The 18,452-nt window shown below is 37.1% G+C and overlaps 1 protein-coding gene across 10 annotated transcripts in view; it reads right to left on the bottom strand.

Annotated features, from left to right (window-relative positions):
- The window catches only part of GULP1 (GULP PTB domain containing engulfment adaptor 1), a 160,427-nt gene that overhangs the window by 13,026 nt on the left and 128,949 nt on the right, over window positions 1–18,452 (bottom strand). For 8 of the 10 annotated variants that reach the window (XM_062627481.1, XM_062627477.1, XM_062627475.1 and 5 more), the window contains 4 exons: window positions 17,176–17,292; window positions 16,715–16,807; window positions 5,576–5,800; window positions 209–347 (listed from right to left, as the gene is read on the bottom strand). In XM_062627481.1, coding sequence (XP_062483465.1) covers window positions 209–347; window positions 5,576–5,800; window positions 16,715–16,807; window positions 17,176–17,292 — 574 coding nt within the window. The remainder of the gene's footprint in view (window positions 1–208; window positions 348–5,575; window positions 5,801–16,714; window positions 16,808–17,175; window positions 17,293–18,452) is intronic. The other 2 variants (XM_062627482.1, XM_062627483.1) reach the window with 1 other exon arrangement.

Genomic DNA, 18,452 nt, shown 5'->3' with positions numbered 1-18,452 from the left:
TATATAATAGTTCAGCAAGTAAATAAATTTGTAACTTGGCAGCAACAATGATGACTCTGGGAAGATGGTATAAAAACAAAATGGCATTACTGAATGTGATTTACAAAAACTGTATCTGTCTTTTCATGCAAAATGTACGTAATTTTTTAAAAATGCTTTACTAAAAATACAATGTAAGTAAAATTAGGTCAGATGTTACAAAACTTACTGATCTCTGTAGATCTACTGGGTACTGGAGGAGGCTGTGTACCATTGCGAGTAGGTGTTGATGACTGAGGGGATATGGGAGAAAAGGGAACCATATCAAAGATGTCAGTGGAGGGTGATTTAGGTGTCACACTGCCTGCCTACAATAAGGACAATAAATATTAGGGCAATAATTCACATGAAAAAGATCACAATACTGAATTGTTCAGCATGCAGATAAGAGCCACAGTTTCAGAAAATGTTAAACATAACCATCAGCATGCAAAAACCAGCCCCTGACACCAAGTAAATGGCATTTGCAGATCAGAGTCTGCCACATACTAAAACTCTCCGATACATAAGCAGCATTGTAATTTTTCCTTTTTCAGTCCATCTGGTACAGCCAGAAATGTAACACAGTTAAACCTGAGAAAGCTGGTAACAAGCAGCTCTCTACTGCAGATATATGAATATCTTCACAAGACTCATTTAAGGTAACACTGCAACAAGAATATGCTATGCTCCAGACAAGTAGTTAAAATTAAAATATACAATCTAAACGCTTCTTGTTCAATAATTCTTCCCTACATCATAACTTACTTGGCAACCTAAAAACCTGTTGTGACTAAAGCTTCAAATGTATTTTTTCATTAGTAACAACATGGACATCCAATACACTGAAAACAACAGAGTAAAACTCTCATTTTTGAATGTGAACAGAAGAGATTTCATTAGAAAGGCCCAGGAATTTGGAAGGCTTCAATAAAAGCAAGGGAACGCCAAACTCAACAATAACTATGGTTCTACAGCCATATTTATTTTTGAATGATTCATTCCTCCTACATCAGTCTACTACTTCAAGACACACTTAAGTCAGAATAAACCGAACACTAAAGACAGATGATGAAATAGATTAAAACTGAGATTTGCAAGCTGAAAGCAAAATGTGTTCAAAACTCGTTTGCATAATAATGTTATTACTTCCACAACACAAAACCCCCTATGTTCTATGTATCAGAAAGACTACACAGCCAGGCACAGGGAAAGCCCACTTCTTTTAAATAAGATTCAATTTAACCAAAATATATACATGAAAATTATTAAGAAGTTAAATTAGTCACATGGATCCTATTTCAGAATACATGAATACAAAAATCTTGCAAGCACATAGTCTTTAGTACTGCTGACCCATGAGAGAGTTTCTTGGACCTAAATCTTATTTTAGAATGCTACCTTAAGTGCCTCTCCTGCAACAACTGAAGCTGCCCTCTCACAGCACAAAGCACAGATTTCTAATCCAAGTGTAGAGATAGCCCTAACTACCTCTATTTCTCTCTCAAGGCTGCAGTAGTTCCTGAGAAGGAAAGGATATTGATCCACAGTCTTCCACTGAATACATTACTTAAAGAGAAAAATAGACTCACAAGTCCTACATTTCCTACTCCTAAGGGATTCTGAATTCGTATTTTAAATTTGCATTATAATACAGGCAACTGAAAGCAGCCTCACGACTACATGCCTTGGTCCTTGTAGGGGATTTTAACTACCCTGATATTTGCTGGAAGACTTACACATCCAATCATTCACAGTCTAGGAGGTTCCTCCAGTTCATTGATGACAACTTCTTAATGAAAATGGTGGACGAACCAACTAGGAGAGTCTGGTTGAAGTAGTGACGGTCAACAGCAGCCTGGGCTGCAGTGACCATGAGATGGTGGAGTTTAGGATCCTGTGTGGGAGGAACAGAATACCTAGCAAGGCCACAGTTCCGGATTTCTGAAGGGAAAACTTTGGCCTCTTCAATCAATTGCTAAGGGAAGTATCATGGCAAAGGGTACTAGGTGGTAAAGGGGCTCAAGATAGTTGGTCAGCATTCAAGGACCACTTCTTCCAAGCTCAGAATCAGTGTCCCAAAGGGTAGGAAGTCACGTAGGGGAGCCAGGAGACCAGCATGGTTAAACAAGGAACTGCTGGGCAAACTCATATGGAAAAAGAGAATCTATGGATTATGGAAGGAGGGGCTGGCCACTTGGGAGGAATATAGGACAGCTGTTAGAGGATGTAGGGAAGCAATTAGGACAGCTAAGGCCTCCTTGGAACTTAATCTGGCAAGTCAGGTCAAGGACAATAGAAAGGGCTTCTTCAAATACATAGCAAATAAAACTAACACAAGAAGCAGTATAGGCCCACTGCTGAGTGAGGTGGGCGCCCTGGGGACAGAAGATATAAAGAAGGCAGAGGTGCTGAATGACATCTTTGCCTCTGTCTTTACTCCTGCAGACTCTCCCGGGGGGACCCAGATTCCTATAGCCCCAGAAGGAGTCAGGATAAAGGAGGAGTTTGCTTTGGTAGATGAGGATTGCGTTAGGGATCAGTTAAGTAATCTGGACATCTATAAATCGATGGGTCCGGATGGAATACACCCACGGGTGCTGAGGGAACTGGTGGAGGTCATTGCTGGGCCACTCTCCATCATCGCTGGTAAGTCGTGGGAATCAGGTGAGGTGCCTGAGAACTGGAGGATGGCAAATGTCACACTGGTCTATAAGAAGGGAAAGAAGGAGGACCCCGGTAATTATAGACCAGTCAGCCTTACCTCCGTCCCTGGAAAACTGATGGAACAACTTATTCTTCACAATATCTCTAGGCATATCAAGGATGAGGGGGTCATTAAGAGCAGCCAACATGGCTTTACCAAGGGGAAGTCATGTTTGACCAACCTTATAGCCTTCTATGAGCAAGTAACTAGGTGGATGGATGATGGTAGAGCCGTAGATGTGATTTTTCTTGATTTCAGTAAGGCATTTGATACTGTCTCCCACATAGATAAGCTAAGGAAGTGTGGGCTTGATGTTCAGGTAGTGAGGTGGATCAAGAACTGGTAGAAGGGAAGAAGGCGGAGAGTTGTGGTTAACGGGGCAGAATCTAGCTGGAGGTCTGTGACTAGTGGAGTCCCTCAGGGGTCGGTGCTGGGATCAGTGCTTTTAATATTTTCATCAACGACCTGGATGAGGGAACTGAATGCACCCTCAGCAAGTTTGCTGATGATACTAAACTGGGAGGAGTGGCTGACACACCAGAGGGCTGTGTTGCCATTCAGTGAGACCTGGACAGGCTGGAGAGTTGGGCAGAGAGGAACCTGATGAAATTCACCAAGGCAAGTGTAGAGTCTTGCATCTGGGGAAGAACAACCCCATGTACCAGTACAGGTTGGGGGCTGACCTGCTGGACAGTAGTGAAGGGGAAAGGGACCTGGAGGTCCTGGCGGATGGGAGGATGACCATGAGTCAGCGATATGCCCTTGTGGCCAAGAGTACCAATGGCATCCTAGGGTGCATTAGAAAGGGTGTGGTTAGTAGGTCAAGAGAGGTTCTCCTTCCCCTCTACTCTGCCTTGGTGAGGCCGCATCTGGAATATTGTGTCCAGTTCTGGGCCCCACAGTTCAAGAAGGACAGGGAATTGCTTGAAAGAGTCCAGCGCAAAGCTACAAAGATGATTAAGGGAATGGAACATCTCCCTTATGAGGAAAAGCTTAGGGAGCTGGGTCTCTTTAGTTTGGAGAAGAGGAGACTGAGGGGTGACCTCATCAATGTTTACAAATATGTAAAGGGTGAGTGACAGGATGATGGAGCTAGGTTTTTTTCAGTGATGTCCAGTGATAGGACAGGGGGCAGTGGGTGTAAACTGGAGCATGGGAGGTTCCATGTGAACATCAGGAAAAGTTTCTTTACCGTGAGAGTGACAGATCACTGGAACGGATTGCCCAAGGAGGTTGTGGAGTCTCCTATGTTGGAGATATTCAAGGCCCGCCTGGATGTACTCTAGGTTACCCTGCTCTTTCAGGGGGGTTGGACTAGATGATCTTTTGAGGTCCCTTCCAACCCTTGGGATTCTGTTGATTCTGTGATTATGAGAGATCTAGAACTGCTCAGTATCTAAAAAAAAAAACTGGGGCATTTCTACCTAGGTATACCAAGAAGGAAAAAAAAAAAAAATAAATCACATTTAACATATTGCCTTTTTTTCCCTATTTAAAAAATATATTCTCTCAGTCATGTTATTCCCTGGCAAGATCACAGATGCATTAAGTTCATAAAATAACTAATTTCAAAGATTTTTACATATACATAACTCCTACTGTCCTCCACATGAGTTATCATTGCAGATTCAAAGATCATATATTGTGAAAAGATTTGTGTGCATAGTGTTTAGACACAACAGGCTCTTACTGCTATGGCCATGGACCTTGCATTAACCTCCTGGCACCTCTGTGCACAATCAGAGAACCAGTATAATTTAGGTCAAGGCAACCACTGGATGTCATCTGCTCCCATTCAAAGCAGGGCAATGGATGTGCTTGACCCAAAGGACACATAATAATGAATCCCACATTCCTTGCTTCATAGAAACAAAACTCTCTCTGATTCTAGACAGGCTTTTGTCTACACCAGGAAGGTGGCATCAGGTTTAATGCGTAAGTACATGCCATATATTAATCTACATTTCCCATCAACATTGATGGATAATCCTAGAATCTCATGGAGACAGTAAATGCCAATGTAGATTCTCCTTATTTGCTAAGTGTTTATTAAACATATTTATCTAGAAGCTAAATAAATAAGCAGTATTTATATTTAGTCTTGAGTCTTTTAGGAAAAAAAAAAAGGCAAACCCAAACTTTACACTTCCATTTCCTGGCTAATTGCCATTCTGCTGAGTTACTGGCCATGTTTGTACTACTGCTACAGCTAGTTCAAGTAAAGCTATAATTTGGTTAAGAAATGCACATTTTGAATATATATAAGCATAAGAAGCACTTTTATTTAGTGAACACATGCAGAAAGCCAGGATGTTTCCCAAATACAGCCAAATGTTACTTACAAATGGAAAAAAAGTTGAGAGTATAAGCATACTGATATGAAAAAGCAAGAAATACGCCCATTTTGTATAAGAATGATTTTCAACCTTAATTTTGCACAGTTTTTATAATGTATGCTAAAAGCTATATAATGGCTGTTTACTTTAATATTAATTCACTGGCGAAACAAGAAGTCCTTGAAGTTGGATTTTTAGTTTTGTTATTTTTTAATACCTATTCTTAATAAAAAGAATTTTAATGAAAGATTAGAGGTAATTAATTAATGGACTAATTCAAACATGTTGGGAAAATAAGAATTTATGTTTTGGGGATGAGAGAAAAAAGCTATGTAGAAACAAGAGTAAATTTTCACAAATTCCTCATTGTAAGAGTTTCTCTCAAGAATCTAAGACACATTTGCTCTGTCCTTTAACCACTGTACAAAATGCACATTTTTAATACAAGTTAACACACAACAGAGAACAAAGGAAAACAAAAAAAAATTAAAAAGCTTTTGCACAGCAGGATTACACGAGGTCTTGGCCAGCTGTATTCACTGGTTGGCCTTGGAAGACCACTTTTTGAAGGTGGTGGTATTAACAATCCAGGTGGTAGTTTAGAGTTGGGAGAACTCCTAGGAGTAACTGTAATGGAAGAGGTATCTAAACAAGGAGGCGAATCCTCACTGTTACACCAGAAAAAAGTAGAGGGTCTTTGAAACATATGTTCATCATTATCACACTTTATGTGCAGCAGCTGAAAAGGAATCACAGAAAGAGAAAACATTCTGAGGAACAGAACGTGGGTAACATCAGGAAAAGAAGAAAGAAAAAAAAAGAAAACCAAAACAAAGCACATTTCATACTTCAAAAAAGTTCGTCAGCAACTTGCTGTTCATTGCTACAGTTACAAGATACAGAACCTGAAATTTTCTTAAAACAAAATCGAAAAATACACCACAGTAAGAGGTGACCCAGTATTAAACTCAAACGAAAATGACTTGCTCCTTGATAATCACACCAAACAAAAACAGAGACATCTTTCCAAAAGTGGGTGTCTCAGATGCATTGACAAATGTCTAAATCCAGTAACATACCAGCAATATCTCATATCTGCATATGTAAATTAGAAGGTAAGCACATATCCACGAGGAAAAGTTACTCTGGTGCTTAAAGCACAAGTCAGAATTTTCTTTCTGCAAACCAGGAAACACATTTATATACCACCAATATTTAAAGAACATTTTAAAATCTTCTTACAGTACAAGCTCACAGTGCACAAATTTTAATGTTTACATTAATACTAGAATTTGTTTCATTTCCCTGTCTATAGAATTTGAGAACCTAAACATTTATGGACAGTAATACGCTTCTGCCATCCTTTCTGTGTGGATGAATAGCCACTTGAACTTGATATTTTCAGTAGGTATCTCAAAAGCTAAGACTCAGTGTTGCAAAGCAAAGGAATCCTCATGTCCCTACAACAGCAGCACAGGATGCAGGACAAAATAAAACTTTGCTGTTGTGGAAATAAAAATGTTAAGGATTGCAAGATTCCCTGGGCCTCTTTCACAAATCCACAGAACAGCTTTGAACAGAGGTAAATGAGTAACATCTACACCAGAATACAGATGGTAAGAACATACACCTAAGATGAAAAAGGGGTAACTGCAAGGTTCTGGTCTGAATTAGGCAGACAAGAACCTCAAGCTAGCTGCCTCTTATGACTGCGGAGTATTTAACTTTATATTACAGCAAGATTCAGTGTATATCAAGAGCAAAACTGGAGGTTTTGTCCGCTTTGATAAAAACCAAAAACCTTTGATTTTTTTCTGAATGGGAAATATCAGCAATCCTGAAAGGCTTCAAAAGAAACGGATCTTGCCTAGGTGAAATTAGAAACAAAGAGCCTGTAGTACTGATCCTGGGAAGAAAATCAAAAAGGAAATGTATTTAAATATTTAAGAAACATGCCCAGCCAATCTTTCTGTTGGGACCAAGTTGTACTCCTATCTCAAAATCTGAGGAAAACAGCTTTGGGCAGTTAAAACAAGGCTTTGGAGGACAGACTGATCTTTGAATCTTAACAGAAGGGACTGAACACTTGTGCAGCCAGTTCTTGGCTAGAGCGAAGAGTTTATATACTCAGAAGGCAGGAATTTTGTATGTGCTGTAGGTATCTTGCCTAAAAATCCCTTTGACTTGCTCAGGCTGAAGCAGTGGTAGGTAATTGCAACAAAAATTTTTAAGCCTGCTTTTCCTCTCTTCCAACAGTGTTACACAACTGATATGACACGACTACTTCATTAGAAGCTTGCATAGCTCCACTAGAGCAGGATTTAATCAATTATTTTTTTTTCCAGAGTTATGCAAAAAATAAAACATCTCAACTCTTTTTAACCTGAGTCTTAGTTCCTTTCTTCACAAATAAGCTAGGTTAAGGGTACAGGTATTCAAATTCAGTAACTACGCCATATTTATGAGAAGACCAACAAAAGCATCCAAAAAATCTCTATTCAAAAGTTGTGATTTGTAATTCATAAGAAAAAAAGTTATCACAATTGCAAAGAATTAATCTGTTGCCAAGCTGGAATTGTGAAACAGAGGGTGTGGAATGGTAGTCAATCAAAATGAAAGCAAAAAAACTGCAAGACAGAATTTTCATTATTCTTTCAAGAGTATCACTAGAGGTAGAAGACCTGTGATGCTACTGTGTAATTACTACTATGCAATACTTGATGATATATATATATATATATACATATATATGTATACAAACCCCAGATCTCATAATAGCAAGCACTGGAAGACACTAAATACAAACAGAGTACTTAACCCAAATATTTCCCTGAAATGCAAAACAACACAGGATGAATAGTGTCCATAAAAAAGCATGTATGTCACATGAAAAGAATTATACACAAACCAGCAAAATGCATACAGGATGCAAAGCAGCAAAACTGTAAGAACATGTATCAGATCCAGACAATAAAAGGTTTCAAGCCAAAACTGGAATATACACTATTTGTATCATTCGAGCCCTGAACACTGCGCAGTCACATATCTGATAAACCATGATCTTAGGACACCCATACAGGGTGTCAAGCTTCACATGACAGTTTAAGGAATGTGTCTTGTTCTTGGAATGAATTTTCACCTGCAAGTCTACATTTGCAGTGTAGTACAGAAGCCCACCACTGGGAGCTGGGAACTTTGTGGTAAACACTGTTCTGCATGTTGTGTTTCATGACTCGCTATCAGCCCACTGTGAGGCTAACAATGGTCTTCTGCTTGCAGCCCTATGTATCTAAGCAGCCCACAGACAGGAAAGGTATAGCAGGGAAATGTATTCAACAATGGAAATATACTGGGAGGTCCCAAAGAGAAGCACTGAAAAGAAGGGTTTTAAAAAGTATATAGCATAAAAAGGGTGTAACTTCTGAAACTTAATACTTTTCCACCAAATCATAAAGGAAGAAAAATGTAGTAAAAATACATTAAACTGCCGTTTTATAAGGCAATTGTTTTTTGTCTGAGCTTCTCGCTGTGTAACACTGAACATGTAGTATTGGTCAGGTTGATAAATTACTTTCCAATTTGAGCCTTATTTCATCAACACAAGAAAACAATATGATATCATCCTAAGTGAAATGAACATCAGTTCAGTGGACCTGGTCTCCATTATGAGTAGATGTGATAATGTGCCTGTCAAAGGATTTATTTTTTACTCATTCTACTTAGCATGCTGCTGAAAATGTGCACTATTTAGCTCTATCATACTAGAAAATGTAGCATGACTGAGTTTTTGTTAATCAAGAAATCATTTCAAAATTGTGTGCTTTTACTAGGTGTATCAAGACACTGATTGCAATCTTTGAGTCATATTGTCATACGAATCACACAAGCTTATCGATGAATTAGAAAATGTTTTCCTTCCTTAGAACATTCAGGTTGGTAAATATACTGTAGCTGTTGAAACAAGTTCAGAAGAGGGCTATGGGGATGATTCAGGGGACTGGAGCACTTCCTGTATGAAGACAGGCTGAGAAAGTAGGGGCTGTTCAGCCTGGAGAAGAAAAGGCTGCGTGGAGACCTCATAGCAGCCTTCCAGTATCTGAAAGGGGCCTGTAAGGCTGCTGGAGAGGGACTCACCTCCAGGGACTGTAGAGACAGGACAACGGGTAATGGGTTTAAACTTAAACAGGGAAAGTTCAGCTTACATATGAGGAAAAAGTTTTTTACTGTGAGGGTGGTGAGGCACTGGAACAGGTCGCCGAAAGAAGTGGTGAATGTTCCATCTTTGGCAGTGTTCAAAGCCAGGTTGGACAGAATCTTGCGCAACATGGTCTAGTGTGAGGTGTCCCTGCCCATGGCAGGGGGTTGGAACTGGATGATCTTAAGGTCCTTTCCAACCCCAACCATCCTATGATTCTGTGATACAGAATTGTTGCAGTGGATAACTGCAGTGAATCTTCTAGGGAACTGTGAGTGACTCTGAATTGGACATTATGCAGTTAATTACAAAACCAGAGATTACAAGTTACCTGAGATTTTTGACTACTAATGATATATTAATTTACTAACTCATAAAATACTGTATAAGCATTAATAGTTTCATTAATTCACTGCTACACCTTCAGTTCATTTAGTACTTTTACAATGACCTGAAATCTGATATAGGCAATTCCAAAATTATTTAACAACAAAAACATAATTGAATTTTAAACCCTCATGAAAAAGTGCTCACTGAACTGAATACAGAATATTAAAAATTGAAAGAGCAGAAGACAGGTGAAGAAAAAGTTAACAATTTCCCACTTGGCAGTCTTAATGGAAACATGAATCAAGTGATATGCTAAACACATTCCAAAACTGTTTTTTGAAATATGCATACAGTTTCAATGTCTATCTTGGGGTTTTCTCAAGGGCACGGTAAGGTGTTTTAATGAAGGTAATAGATGCAGGTGGCCTACACTTCCAAGTCACAATTAAAGAACTTCAAAAAAAAATCTAATCCACCAGTACCGTTAATGTTCTATTCATTTTTAAATGGAGGTTTTTTTGTAACACTGCCATGATAGGAATATGTATTAAATACTACTTCTTCGACAATACTTATGGTGAATGGAAGAACATTGTTCTTTTCAGGGCTGTTTGTCCCAGTATCTTTTCCTGCTGCCTTTCAATTTTGCTTCTTTCATATTTCATCATTCTCTCTTTTACATTATTTTCCTGAAAATTCCTGTTTTCTTCTATCTAACTTCAGAGTCGTGCACACGTCACAACTTCCTTCTCTACCTTAAACAGAAGGCCAGTCTGGATGGGGCCTTGAGCAAACTGGTCTTGTGGAACATGTCCCTGCCCATGGCAGTCAGGTTGGAATTAGATGAGCTTTAAGGTTCCTTCCAACCCAAACCATTCTATGATTCTATAAAACATGCTACTCAAAAAGAAAACTTTAAAGGCATGCATGTTAAACTTCAGCCAAGCCTAAAACAGCTTAAAAATCTCTCTTATTCATCAGAGGTTCCCTAGTGGCCTACAATGGTTTACTGCTCAGACAACTATAAAAACTGAGCAAGTGTACCTAACTGCTAACCCACATGAAGGCTGTGAGTACAGTTAACCCAGGCTGCTTCAGGCAACACTACAAATACAAATAGCAAACAAAGAAATCATGTGAAACCGTGCTCCCAGGGATGCACTGATCTTTGCAGGCTGGATTTATACACAGCAACATCCAAAATCTTATTGCGATACAAATTTGAACAGTGTCATCAGAGTCAAACAACAAAATGAAAATCACATTGTCCTCACATAATCAAGCCCAACGCAAAAAAGACTAATGTATTGCCAAGCGACCAAAACAGATGAAAATTAAACAGCACAGATATATATATAGAAGTAATGGAAACTTTAGCTGCACATGCAAGGGAGTGAGAGACAAAAGAAACATGCCATGCCAACTTTTCCCATGGCACATGTAAACACAGCAATAAAGGCATACTAAGGAAACTCCTAGTTTGGTACAGTATGTCCTTGACAGATCTATTTAGGAAAAGAAGAAACAGTGACAGTTTCTATTGCATAACACTTCCGCATTGGCAAATACAGACTTTTTAGGGTCTAAATTTCTAAAGCTTTAGCAAGACTAGTGTACTTAAAAGCGTCTATGCAAAAGCAGAAAAGTGGTCACTAAGCAGTCTATTATTTACTGAATGTGCTGAACAAAACTTAAATCTAAATAGTTACAGTACCCTGAGAAAAAAACTGTGCAGAAGATTGATAATTTAATGTTCAACTTTAACAATACATTTTAACGCAGAAGTATTTTGATTATACAACCTAGATTTCTTTTTTTTTTCATTTCCAACTTTGATCTCATTGCTTTTATAATGCTTCTTTTATATGTTCAGAAAGAAATTTTGTTTTTCCCATACAGTTTGTGAACTAATAGGAAAAGCACCTAAATTAGATTGATAATGATTTATTTTATTTTCTTTCTCTTGGTTAAACCACTTACAGATTTTGGACAAGTCACCATTTGTACCAGTCTTTGTAAAAAAATTTGATGACAGAGATCAGGAAATCACAGAATCATAGAATCGTTAGGGTTGGAAAGGACCTTAAGATCATCTAGTTCCAACCCCCCTGCCGTGGGCAGGGACACCTTACGCTAAATCATATCACCCAAGGCCTCGTCCAACCTGGTCTTGAGCACTGCCAGGGATGGAGCATTCACAACCTCCCTGGGAAACCCATTCCAGTGCCTCACCACCCTAACAGGAAAGAATTTCCTCCTTATATCCAACCTAAACTTCCCCTGTTTAAGTTTTAACCCGTTGCCCCTTGTCCTGTCACTACAGTCCCTAATGAAGAGTCCCTCCCCAGCATCCCTATAGGCCCCCTTCAGATACCAGAAGGCTGCTATGAGGTCTCCACGCAGCCTTCTCTTCTCCAGGCTGAACAGCCCCAACTTTCTCAGCCTGTCTTCATACGGGAGGTGCTCCAGTCCCCTGATCATCCTCGTGGCCCTCCTCTGGACTTGTTCCAGCAGTTCCATGTCCTTTTTGTGTTGAGGACACCAGAACTGCACACAGTACTCCAGGTGAGGTCTCACAAGAGCAGAGTAGAGGGGCAGGATCACCTCCTTCGACCTGCTGGTCATGCTCCTTTTGATGCAGCCCAGGATACGGTTGGCTTTCTGGGCTGCAAGATGTTTTAGCATTATGTTTTGCAAATAAGAGTTCCACACTATTTCCCAAGAGTTCAGTATGCAAACACGTGACCAACTCCTTTTAGAAAAGTAAATCTGTCAGTAAAGTCACACACTGCAGTCCAGACTGCTAAACCCAATTTATTCTTGAGCATCACATATATAAAATAGCATCTCTGATATTTTTAAAACATTCTGGAACCAAAAGAGGATCTAAATTTTAAGTCTTGATAGTATTACATTTAATCCTGCGCTTGAATTCCAGCAAATGGCTTTATGTATGCCTTCAGATTTAGTTAGTCAGACTATTTTAAATGACAGCAGAAAATCAGATGATTTTATTTTAAATGACAGTCTGGATGTACCTACTTACAACTGAAGCATGGCAGGATTATGGTGTGGGGTTTTTTTTAAATGTGCAATGAGGCAAACATTTAAAACTATATACATATTAAGTTTATCCATGCACAGTTTAAAGATTCTATTGTCCTTTTGGCACTGAAATGAGAACAGAGATGCAATCTGGTCCTGTTCATGGGAAAATTATGGTCTAGCTTTAGCTTTACTGTCAGAACAAGAAGAAATGGCTTTTGATAAATACAAAACAGTGTCAAGTGTCAGTGAAATAATGCAAAAAGTACTGAACTTCAAATTTCTGAAGTTATTTTCTACGTACTTCATTAATGGGAAGACTAATGTGTCTAAAATAATTAAAGACACAAAAATCAATCAACATCAGATGGAAGAAGTAGGAATAAATAAATGATAGACTGGCACTGAATAAAAATTTTACCATGGTTTTTCAGTTACTGACAAGTGGGAAAGACTTTCTGTACTAGAAAGTATTTTATCAAATAAAGCATGGCAGTGTTACAGACACTGTAACTGCACTGTTTCATACTACAGGTGCAGTAAATATTAAAAGCCCTAAGTCTTCTCTCACAGGAAAGGAAAATAGACACCCACTGTCAGCCTGACACTGTGCCTGCTTAGACCACATGGCCTCTGGTCTCCATTCCATAGCACTGCAGGATTGAAGAAGAGGACGCAGCTCAGAACACGATTTCTGTGTCTGTATTTGTCATGTTCTGGGAACTGTCATCACAGGACCTTGAAATACCTTCTGTTTCCTTAGCCATATACTTGTTTAATCAAGTTGCCAGTGTTGACTTCTGAAGTGTTAAATCAATTGCTGATTAGCAAGTGCGTCTGTGACCATGCATTAATCACTAAAGGAAGAGAACAGTCAAGAGACAGGAAAGCCATTTCAGCACAGCTGGCAAATGTTAAGAAAGCACATGTAAGCAACCAAATACAAAAAGGAAAGCATAAGATATGAAAATCCAAGGTACTATTTAAGCAAAACCAGAAGCAACCTTATAGTCATCTGTAGTTGGCTCCTGAAACTATTTCTTTACAAATTACTGCAATGCTAGTAATGATGGCACATACACTTTTATCACATTTAGGTATTAACTATGAGGGCTTAAACTTCCTACCAATCATTAAATGATCACTCTCTAGATCTCAGCACACAGAATAACATCAAAATGAACCGACACATAAAGAATAATAGCTGCATCAAATTAATTAAATATAAATAAATCACTTATTCTGTTTAAAAAAGTTTCAGAAATCACTCATATGGCATTGGTATCTCTTCATAATTCAACAGCCCGGATATGAGAGCTGTGAGGAAACCTGAAATCTGTCATTTAATAAATCTCCTTTAAATAATGGGAATGGTTATGTTATATTCACATTATGTAACAAAAGGAGTATCTGCAGGGAAGCAAGTTTTCCCATATCTAACCAAAAGTACTTGAGAAGTGATTCAGGTGAGATCTTACTCCTGATCCTGCATACTCTGCTTCATTAATGCAAGCTATTTTATTTCAGTATTTAACAAAATACTATTGCCAGATTTAGAAGTTTTACTTCTGACAAAATAATCACAAGATAGAACTGCTATTTTTCTTTTCAAAATGGAAAATTTTGTCTTCCAAAACAGGAAGACTCAGAGCAGCAGTTACAGATATTTTTAGCCATATGGTACTTAAAAGTTTTAAATTTAAATTCAGAAAAAAAAAAAATCTTTCATAAGCTTTTTAAAAACAAAGTGATCTTTTTCATCATAGAAATTAGTGGAAATAGAAAATATTCTTTGTGCCACTTCTGCTCTTTTTTCTAATAGGAGTTGATATTTTGCAATCTCATTCTTGAAATTATAGTTGAATTGAATTAAAAATATAAAAACCTAATTGCAAACTAATAGGCAATTGTCTTATGAATTGTAATTTCCTTCTTTCATACATATTTGTTGCTCATAGTAAAAGAAGAGACAGGTATCATCAAATCACATCCACTGCTATTCCACCCACTTTGACATCTGATCCCTTTATTGGACTCAATCTTAAAAATATTTATGCTTTCTTTTCCCTATACTGAAGTCAATTCATAACCTCCCTATCCCATTTCTTCACTTATTTTCAACCTAATTGCTGAATTTATATGTACTTATGCTACCATATTTAAGAGCTCTGATTTACAAGGTACACAATTACGCTTAAAACAGACCTACTTGAATGATGTCTCTTGGTACAAAAGTTAATAGCATTTTGTGGACACAGTTTTGTTCCTAAATTGAAGAAAGACATTTTCCTAAAAATGTGTTTGGTTTTGTCTGTTTGTTTTATTATCAGCTGCTCAACTGATTATCTCCAAGAGTACATACAAATTGGGCAACTTGTTCCAATTATTTATTCATTTATATAAATCTATTTTGTGGCAGAATTGATCTAGATATTAAATGGGCTGTTAGATTGCTCTTACTGTAATTCTAATGATGAGGAAACTTAAATCTGTGACAGGATATGTCTGTGGTTTTCTTTTTAAAGACTAAGAAGTAAATAAAACAATAAAATGATGTGTGAAAACTAACAGCTGGTACTGATTTACTATAATGCATTATTATTTTAATATTAATCATTCTCAATATTAAATAATTTTGTTGTAACATAAGTGTTATTTGAGCAATATGCATATTCATTGTACCAGTAGTAATTAACAATAAAACACCATCTAGGGAGAGTATTTACAAACGACTGTCAAACTTACAATTTTTGATCTCACCTTTTTAATAAGGAATGAGACAATACTGCCTTACAAGACAAAATAAATCACAAACTACAGGATATTTTAGATCATTATTAATAATTTTGTCACTAAATGTAATTACCAAATTCTTCATTAATTTAAATGAAAGAGAAATGTTTCTATCACAAGAGACTTAAGAGCTTGTTTAACTGAATTCAAAGATACATTTAGTTATTGTATTCATAATTAAAATCAAGCTAGCTGCCATCCCAACTGAGGAAAATTAAACATTAAAGAATTAACTAGATTGAATTTAAATCTAGCATTAAAGTTGACTACCTATCACTGAATGCTTCATAATTGAGAAGACATCCATAATTTACACTTCCACAGTGGCAGTTATGTAGTATTTATAATTTATGGTGCTCTCCTCTAGATTTTAGTAAAACAAAATGACAGTTCCTCATGGGAACAAGCCCCTAATCAGTATCAGGAGTGTGTATAGACACTCGTGAAAAAATTGCCGTCACCATTATAAACATCCTTTCACATTGCCCAAAATCTAAATCTAAACATCCATTTAAAGTGAAATTGTGTACATGCAGGGCAGGTACAAGGCAGCCCAAAATGCACAGCTAAAAAGCAGTCCATCTTTTTCTAAAATTTTTCTATATGCACATTAAGAAATTTTATTTAGTTTCAGTTACCTAATGTTGTATAGATAGAACACACTTCTAAGAAGAGGGGAGTCATTAGGATCAGACTGCAATGAAACCTGCATTTTTTTCTTATCCACCTAGATACAAGAAACTGTCAGGCAATCATTTAAAAAAGTACTGTTGTCACAATCACCTACAAGAACTGCAGAAAGCATTAGAAAATTCCAATTATGAGGAAGCCACACTTGCTCCTTTTTACCTACCTATCCATGTTAGTTCCCGAGACCTAATGACTCTTCTGAAAGACAGACAAAATTTTTGAAAACTCACTTAGCCAATATCAGTTGTAAGTAACACTATGCTTGTGACAGAAATTCCTAGAAAAATCCCAAGTAGCATTTGTGAACCAGATCCTCTAAGTGCAAAACAGAGTTCTTCATCCTCAGAAATCTACTAGAATGAGTATTCGCTGGATTTAGGCAGCAACAAATAGGTATGACAAGGGGATTAAAGAATCACAATTTGGAAGTCTGCAATTTGCATTTCTGTTGGCTTGTCACAATCCTACTGTTACTTCAGTACCGCATTTCAACATATATGTTACACGATTGATCACGATCACTGGAACCAGAATGGATGCTAATAATTATCGTAACAATGATTATAAATTTAGATATAACATTTATGTTCATGTACTTACTGGAGATGCATGTACTTGTGTTATTCTTAACTGGTTTTCCAAATCTTGAACTTTATTTTTCAGTTCTGTGTTTTCAGTTTCTAATTCTTGAATCTACAAAGTAAGTGGTTACTGCAGCAGGTATTGGGATAGTCATTCATTTCACAACAGCATCTACTGAGAGTAAGTTTCATCTGAGATATGGTGATTTAGAAGCAGTAGTTATTTGATTACCAAACAAGAATTAAATCTTGCTATCTTCCATACTTATATATTGCTTTTCTCTTTAATGACCTTGCAAGATGGCAAACCATAAAATACTGTTTCACAGTTATCACGTCTTTTTTCAGCTTTCTTTTTTTATTCTGTTGCAGTTCTTAGCAATCTGAGAATAATGCTGGAAACTATGCTGTCACAAAAAGCAAATAACAAAATAATACAGTAGCATATTATCTCTTTAAAAAACATAATTCAGAACTTACTCTTTTCTGTAAACCTGCAATTTGTTTCCTTGTTTCAACATCTTTTCCTCCAGATTCCAGAAATTTCCTGTAAGCTAAGTCAAATGCTTGACCAATTGTTAAAGTTATCTCTTCCGCCTTTACATAAAACATAAGATTGAAATTAGTATAAGAATATTTTATATAATTACTTTTATTTCAGATGATCATAAAATACTTTATACCATATATCATGTTCAAAGGGTTTGCTTCATACAACCTGAAGTCAACACCACAAAGGAGCATGGCAAACACTCTTCAGCAAAATAACTTGACAGAAAATGCTACAAAAGCAACTTAAAAGAACTGCAGATAAAGAAGGGAGACTGAATAGGCAGAACACAATTAGCTAATTTTTAGTACAAATTATGCCTCTAGCTTCTGTAAATACAGATAGCATGTTGCAGTATGTTATTTTCTGTTGATTTCTGAAGCAAATACAGGCTTTTCAATCATTAAATAAACTGTTTTACTTTTAATGGATTCATGTTTTCATATGGATGCTTTGACTCCCTACTGCTTTTAAATCTGGATTTCAAGTTACTTTTACAAGTCCTATAAAATCTCAAACAGTATGTGGTAGATAAATGTATCTCTGACAAAAAAAATCTAACCAAATAGTATTTGAATCTATACATGCAAAATAGAATAATTTAGTAGTTCTATGCTGATTCACATCATATATTATGATCTGTATATACACCAGTGCAGAAAATCTACTTTAAAAGTAACAGGGGTAAAAATAAGAGTATAGGACACACAAAGGTTTCAGAAAGAAAATGCTGACTTACAAGAGGCACTAATAAAAGGTGAACACATGGCTATGCCATTTGCCTTAGAACTTTAGTAGACAAAGTAAATACAGTAATAACTTGTGGTTTTAAACAACTGTCAGGGGAACAAGAAATGCTGGAAAACATTAATCTGGCTAACACAAAACTAGAACTTTATCTTCTTTATTGAAATGAAAACCTGAAAATGATTTTTTCTCATGAAAGCAGAGCATTCTGCCCAATGCGAGGAACATTTTTCCTTTACTATCTGTAAGAACACCAAGGGCTAGATGCATAAAACTGGTATAAAACATATGAGGCTCTCAGGCTTCTACCCATCACTACAACAGTAAAGTCATTCAGTAGAGTTGTGTGAAGACCTGAGTTCTACAGGAATAAGGAATTAACCCCTCTATATTTTTATTTTGGGGAAAAAAAAAAAAAGCCACCCAGCCAACTTTATTTAAAAAATAAAATAAATAAATA

This window comes from Pezoporus occidentalis, unplaced genomic scaffold, assembly GCF_034315485.1.
Source record: "Pezoporus occidentalis ecotype Australia unplaced genomic scaffold, CSIRO_AGI_Poc_V1 ctg300, whole genome shotgun sequence".
NCBI classification, from domain to species: Eukaryota; Metazoa; Chordata; class Aves; order Psittaciformes; family Psittacidae; genus Pezoporus; species Pezoporus occidentalis.
This window is presented reverse-complemented; position numbering and strand designations above follow the sequence as displayed.